Below are 7,500 nucleotides of genomic sequence, written 5' to 3' on the forward strand. Positions count from 1 at the left end.
GAAGAGACGCATGGAGGGAGGCAGAGGGAGGGAGGGATGGAGAGGCAGAGGCGGAGGGAGGGAGGAAGGGAGAGAGAGAGGCAGAGGGAGGGATGGATGGAGAGAGAGAGGCAGAGGCTGACGGAGGGATGGAGAGAGAGAGGTAGAGGCGGAGGGAGATGTGGCATGCATGTTGCGCTTTAATGAAGACGACTTGATGGGATTGATTTAGTCCCTCGCTCCTTCTTTTGATGACAACAGGAGGGTGATGTGTGTGTGTGTGTGTGCGTGTGCGTGTGCGTGTGTGTGTGTGTGTGTGTGTGTGTGTGTGTGTGTGTGTGTGTGTGTGTGTGTGTGTGTGTGTGTAAGAGAGACAGCGAGATAGAGAGAGAGATTTTTCACACCCATTTATTTTGACTTGTGACACTAGTTAAAAGGGTACATTACACTCCACAGACATTGACAAGAAGGGAGGAGCCCTCTCCCTCCCCACATCTATTTTGCAAATATGTCTACTACCCTCAGTAGGAGGCTTAAGGGGGATTCATACTAGTCGTGAGTGGCGCTAGTCTCCTTCATACTTCACTCACGACGATGGCACGCGCCGTCACGTGACCTAAAATTTCGACACGCCCCCCGTCGTAAGCTCAAAATTCGGCGCGTGTCGCCACGTCGTGCACACGAGGATTTTTCTAACTTGTCGTGCGCCACCAGCGACCATGCAGGTAGGCAGACAAAGCAGGAGTTGCGAAGAGAGGCTACAACTACTGTAGGCTACTACAGAATGGATCCTGCATCATTTTGAGGATAATAAAATGTCATAGAGAGTTATTTTATCTTCTCTCTTAAATGTTGTTCAGTGAAACAATTGTTTACTTTGTTCAGAAGCACGTTGTGTTCGGCGATCTATTTATAAATTCTGCCGCCAGAACAATGCTCTCACATGGTCTTGGAATGATCTGGCAATGTAGGCTACAACAAAAAAATATATGTTTCAATGTGGTAAGTCACAAGTCAGACGTTCAGTAGCCCTACAGCAGCCGTGTTTGGCTTTCTATTTTATACATCAGTAGAACTCACGCTGCGAGTTGCGAAAAATACTGCCGTTTCTCTCATGAACAGCAGAGGGCACTTCCGACAATGCGAGCAAGGCGCTTTTGAAGTATGAATAGTCTGTCGCAAGTGATGACGTCATTAATGGTTCTCGCGCCACTCGCGACAAAGTGCGCACGTGAAGTATGCAGAGCCCTTTAGGGGCTTGGACAGAGCGTGGAGAGAGAGAGAGAGAGGGAGAGGGGGGGGATGGGGGGCGGGGTTGAAGAGGAAATGGGTGTCTGGTTACAAGGCATTGTCTCTTTTCTCTTCTTCAGATGATGTCATCTTTTTTAAGGTCCCATTATGAATTCATGAGGCAAATAGGGGTGGTGGAGATGCCTGTGTGTGTGTGTGTGTGTGTGTGTGTGTGTGTGTGTGTGTGTGTGTGTGTGTGTGTGTGTGTGTGTGTGTGTGTGTGTGTGTGTGTGTGTGTGTGTGTGTGAACAAGTATTTTGTACATGCGCATGAGCGCAACATCAGCACAGCTCTCAAAAAAATAAAAATGAAATGGACTGTCGGCCATCTTTGCAAATGCAATCCCAGTACAACCCAGTGTAGCGCATTCAACCCCAGCCCAGCCCAGTCTAGTCTAAAGGGTATCCTATATCTTCCTACATGGGTGACTGTCAAGACTGTTGCAGCAGACCCCAAACCACAGCATATCCCTCCGGGATGCTTTGACTGGGCCCAAGAAAAAATAATTTGAAAGGCCCCCCTCTAAATACGTACAATGCTATGAGAACTAATTTCTGGCCCCACTCTCTCCCTGGGCCCGGGACAACTGACCCCTTTGCCCCCAAAACCCCCCCCTCGGCTTCCCTGCATATCCCTCCAGGGATGGTGTTGTAGGGGGAGAAGGGAAGGGGGTAGAGGGCGGTGGGGTGGCAGGGTGTTGTGGTTGGCTCGGTGCGGAGAGGTCTCTGTGCTGATTTGATTACCCAGAAGGCCATCTGTTGTGTGAGTGATGTGGTAGTAATTTAGCGAGGCGAGCGGCTGGCTGCTGCAGCCGGCTCCTGCATGAGCTCATGGACTCTCAGCACAGAGGGGTAGCACTGCTGATTTACTGGATTGGACTTGGACACACACACACACTAGCGCATGCACACACACACACACACACACACACACACACACACACACACACACACACACACACACACACACACACACACACACACACACACACACACACACACACACACACACACACACTTGCACATGCACACACACACACACTCAGAGGAGAGTGTATGCATATGCACACACACACACACACACACACACACACACACACACACACACACACACACACACACACACGCACGCACGCACGCACGCACGCACACACGCACACACACACACACACACAGGGAATTAATCAGACGCCATTGACCACACACACACACGCCATTAGGCAAACATAAAGTTTTATGCACACACACACACACACACACACACACACACACACACACACACACACACACACACACACACACACACACACACACACACACACACACACACACACACACACACACACACACACACACACACACACACACACACCAGTGACAGTGTCTTAATGACCAGCTGTGCTCCATTTTAAAGACTCTTGTGATCCCAGAGAGTGTTCTTCAAGGGCCTGTGAGTGACTGTGTGACTATCTATCTATATATCTATCTATCAATCTATCGCCACCATTTTCCAGCTCCCCGAGCTGGGAGCTCTCAGTGACAGCCTTTATATCACAGGGCCATGCCAGGGCCAGAGACAGGGCAGGCAGGCTGGCCATGACTATTTCATGAAGCTGCTCTCTGCTACTGCTGCACATCTGACATCTAACCAAGAATGCGGTGTCTTGTTTTTCCTGTGTTTTCGTTTCTTTCTATCTCTCTCTTTCTCTTTCTTTTTTCTCTCTCTCCGCATCTTCCTCTTTCCGTCCGTCCTTCCGTCCGTCTGCTTTTCTCTTTTCTCTCCATCAATGTCTCTCTCCCTCCCTCCTTCCTTCGCTCCCTCTCTCTCCTGCTCTCTCCCCTATCTAGTCGAAGGGACCCAATGCTGACTGGAGATACTCGGCGTCGTTGAGAGCTGGAGTGGCGAGGTACGTAAGCGCTTTTTAATCTTCCTGTCTGTCCTCATCTACTCTCCACCCCCCCAACCCCCTTTTCCACAGAATTACATTTTCGGGCCCTGACATGCTCAATGCTCATTTCAGGCAACCAAAAGCGCTTGTCGACACCCAGGCCCTACATTTAGATGGATGGACACTATAATCTCTCTAAAGGCAAGGGGCTAACACAATATAGCAAAGCACTTAGGGTTGTTTACGGACGTATTCAGTTGCGCTCAACTCTCTGTCCAAGTTGTCTTGTCTTGTCTCTTATTGCTATTCTGTGTATGTTTTACCCTTCCTTTCACTAGGCAGTCCTATTGTCACTGCAGTAATTACACTGTTCAACCTGTACAGTAGGCTACCTCTTGCATTTACAATGACATCACCTTTAGAGGGTGTCCTCCATTTTAGTCACAGCTCCAGCTAAACAGGAAGCATAACAGTGAGGAATGCCGACAGTAGGAACAAAAGGATCAGTTGTCCCAGGCCCAGGGCAATATGGGAGCCCAAAATAGGTCCTCATGACATTGAATGTATTGGGTGGGGGGCCCTTTCAGATGACTTTGCCCTGGGCCCAGTCAAAGCTGTTAGCGGCCCTGATAACAGTAACAATGCACCTGCTGAGAGCTCGGAAGTGGGAAAGGTTCTAGAACACCACTCAGGTGTGTGAAGTTTCAAGCTCTTTTGTCAGGTTGCACTTCCTTTTTTTACCAACTAAATGCTTGAAAAAATGTAGTTGTAAGTGACTATACTTAGCCAAAATGTAGTTCTAAGCGAATTGGCTTCTTTTTGGAGGTAAGAGTACAGTATAGTAGAGTAGAGTACCTTTGTTAATCCCGAAGGAAATTAAGGTGTCTGTCAGTTTACATGAATACAAAAAAACAAAAATACACAAAGACCTTATGCACATAATTTTACATTACAGTAAAAGTATAGCACACTCTTGACCATCCGCCTTACACACACACACCTTCTGCAAGATGACATTGACGAATGAGAATCTTCACAGACATATCCTCTAAATGGAACACATATCAGACTCCTAATAAGCCGCAATGCATCTATGTGCTCTGCTGCACTGTAAGATGATGATAAAACACTGCAGATATTTCAGGAAGTGTTGAGGTGATCATGTATTCATAAGCCAGCACTAACTCCATTAATCACCCAGGTCTGATTGCCTCCTCCTCCTCCTGCTGTTAGGAAGAGTGGCTGGGTGCTGTTAAAGGGCATATGCAAAATAATTAGGATGATGGCGTCCATAAACACAGTCATAGCTTTAAAGTACGGTAGCTGCAGTAAGTTTTTTCAATATTTAATTAACGTTTCAACAATTATATTTATGGTTCATCAACTCGTAATTGGGTGCACCCATCATGGGATGGACTGCATCATGTTTAGAGAGTTGTGTTATGTGGGAGTTTAGGAAAACACTCGACACAAATCGAAACCCCAACAGCCGCTTAGCTGTGCGGCTGCATGCATTGTCCGAGAGAGTCCCGAATAAACTCTCCAACGGTTGTTAACTGGTGGGTAACGTTGGTTATGTCATGTGATATCTCTTAGTTTTCACATGCTTTCTTCTTGATATCAAAGAGCAAAATGATTGGGTACCATTGAGTACCATAGTGTTCATGCCAAATGTCCATCCTGCGCAAATAAGCATGTAACCATAGAACATTTTATGCAACCCCAATGCAGAACAATAATGTTCTTACTTTCAAATACTGAAAAGAAAATAAAGGTCCGCAACACTGTTAAATGCTCCCAAAGATTTAATGGCACAATTACAAACTTTCACTTTCAAATACAGCGTATCCAAATAATAAAATGGGCTAAAAACAGTTGTCCATCACAGGTGAATCCGTACTATATTGAAGGCAATAGAAGAGGATAGCTATTTGGTTTTGCTTTAATTCATGGCATCTCTTACTGGACTTACTAAGTGTAGGCTTTGTGCTTCAATGAGGAGCACAGTGACAAAACAAAGAGGTAATTAAAAGAGCCAAAGACAAAGAGCACAATACCAATGATATTGCCAGCATGGATATGCAATAGACTAGACAAGGATGTTCTGCTGGTGCAACAGTGTAGTAGACTCACTCCTGAAAAGACTGCTAGTGCAAACTGTCAGATGAGTCATGCAGATGACAGACACACATGATGTCACAGCCGAGCTCTACGTAATGCCAGCAGTATAAAACGTTCCTGTAGGCCATGGCAAGTTTATTAGTACAGCTAGAGATTCTTTAAGTATATAGAGATATGCAATGTAATATATGGGCACCTAACATGACCAGGTTCCGGTCTGCCTAAAGGGGCGTGTCATAATACTCCTAGCATTGAATAGAACAGTCCTTATGGGCCAATGGAACCTCTCTCTCTCTACTCTCTCTGGTACTGCTACAGCATATTTCATGCAGAGGAAGTTCAATGTTCTGCACAAAAATAAAAGTCAGAGCTCAGTTCAGTTAAATGCACATTTTCTCCTTCATACGGTTCTGTGAACATTGATGTTATCCATCCATGGAATAGGTCTGGCAGACATGGTTTTCCCCAACAGTAGCACTTTCTACGAAGCCTACTGTATATTCACAGCACTCACCAGAAACACATACACAAATGGTTGCAATACTCCCAAGAAGCTAAACAGTGGGTAATGTTAGTATCCATTACAACTCATTATATTGTATTGCTCGGTGGTGTAATCTCCTCTTTTGAGGTGGGTATACTGTATATTCGAGCATTTTTGTGGTGGGTATACTGAGCTATTCTAAATACTGAATTGATCAATTTTAGGTGGGTATACTGAAATCCTTGACATTTTCAGGTGGGTATACTGCGTATAACCGCATTCTACGTAGACTACACCACTGGTATTGCTTAGAGAGACTCATTACTGCACGGATAGGATGGTAAAGCTTTATTCTTGTATAACCAACAGCACTGTGTGATCTCATGATAAAGCATTGTCATGCCTGACAGAGTACTGCCATTATAGATATAGGCCTACAGTATTTTAACTAGGGCTGGGACGATTAACCGACTAATCGTGACTAATCAATTATAAAAATTAGTCGACAAGAATTTTCATAGTCGACTAATCGTTTCATTTAATTCAATGCTATTTTACTTACTTTACTAATGCTTTATTATTTAATTGAAACCAAAAATTGCCCAGCACGTATGAATTGGACGCTGTATCTCGGAGTAAATAAGATACTTTCATGATTTAAAGCTCATTTTTAGCTCAGGGAACTCATTTTAAGGGTTTTTTTCTTTTTTCCCAATTTCCTTGAAGATTAAAGTGCTAGAGTACTTGAAAGATTAATCATTTGACTAATCGAATATTCAAAAAAAAAAGTCGATAGATCGGGAGAAAAATAATCGTTTAGGACATCCCTAATGGTAACCCTACCTTTGAATATAGCCCCTTAACGCACGCCAAACCTCCAGTGGAGCGCTGTAGTAAATAATTGAAAAGTTAAGTACCATAGTACTACAATACTAGGACATAACACAGGGCCTTAAGTAATACACTACGACTTGGTCATTGCCATTCTGGTAACAGCAAATGTATAATGCTACGTCTTAACGGGTTAACAGATTTTGATAATCCAATTCAAGCTTTTACAAATGTGTCTCTCTATGCACTCTAATGAGTGAAACCTTCGTAGAAAGCATTTCCACCACAGCATTAGCCAGCTAAAAGGCCCTAGGACTACAGCACAGCAGTAAGATAGATAGGGACCTGTGAGAATGGGCACAGATGTTTGGGTATGGAGAAGAATGGAGCTGGTATATCTAGTCTATATATATGTGAACTGCAGACCCTCTTCTGCCTCTAGACAAAACACACACTGCACATCACCGCAATGCTGCAGCGGGGGATGGTCTCTGTGTGTGTGTGTGTGTGTGTGTGTGTGTGTGTGTGTGTGTGTGTGTGTGTGTGTGTGTGTGTGTGTGTGTGTGTGTGTGTGTGTGTGTGTGTGTGTGTGTGTGTGTGTGTGTGTGTGTGTGTGTGTGTGTGTCTGGGCTGTGCAGGGCAGACTCAGCAGGCTGGCTGACCACCAGTGGCTTCTGCGCTTCAGCATCTGTCTGACCCCCCATCAAACCACGCATGGCTGCCCTGCACCGCCTGACACACACACACACACACACACACACACACACACACACACACACACACACACACACACACACACACACACACACACACACACACACACACACACACACACACACACACACATATGCAGACATACACACACGTACACACACACACACACACACACACACACACACATAAAGCA

At 45.2% G+C, this 7,500-nt stretch overlaps 1 protein-coding gene across 1 annotated transcript in view; it reads left to right on the forward strand.

Moving 5' to 3' along the window:
• Positions 1-7,500, forward strand: part of LOC134452446 (protocadherin alpha-C2-like) — a 79,084-nt gene that overhangs the window by 12,929 nt on the left and 58,655 nt on the right. The window contains exon 2 of the mRNA XM_063202841.1: positions 3,117-3,175. Coding sequence (XP_063058911.1) covers positions 3,117-3,175 — 59 coding nt within the window. The remainder of the gene's footprint in view (positions 1-3,116; positions 3,176-7,500) is intronic.

The sequence above is a fragment of the Engraulis encrasicolus genome, chromosome 7 (assembly GCF_034702125.1).
Source record: "Engraulis encrasicolus isolate BLACKSEA-1 chromosome 7, IST_EnEncr_1.0, whole genome shotgun sequence".
Lineage (NCBI taxonomy): Eukaryota > Metazoa > Chordata > Actinopteri > Clupeiformes > Engraulidae > Engraulis > Engraulis encrasicolus.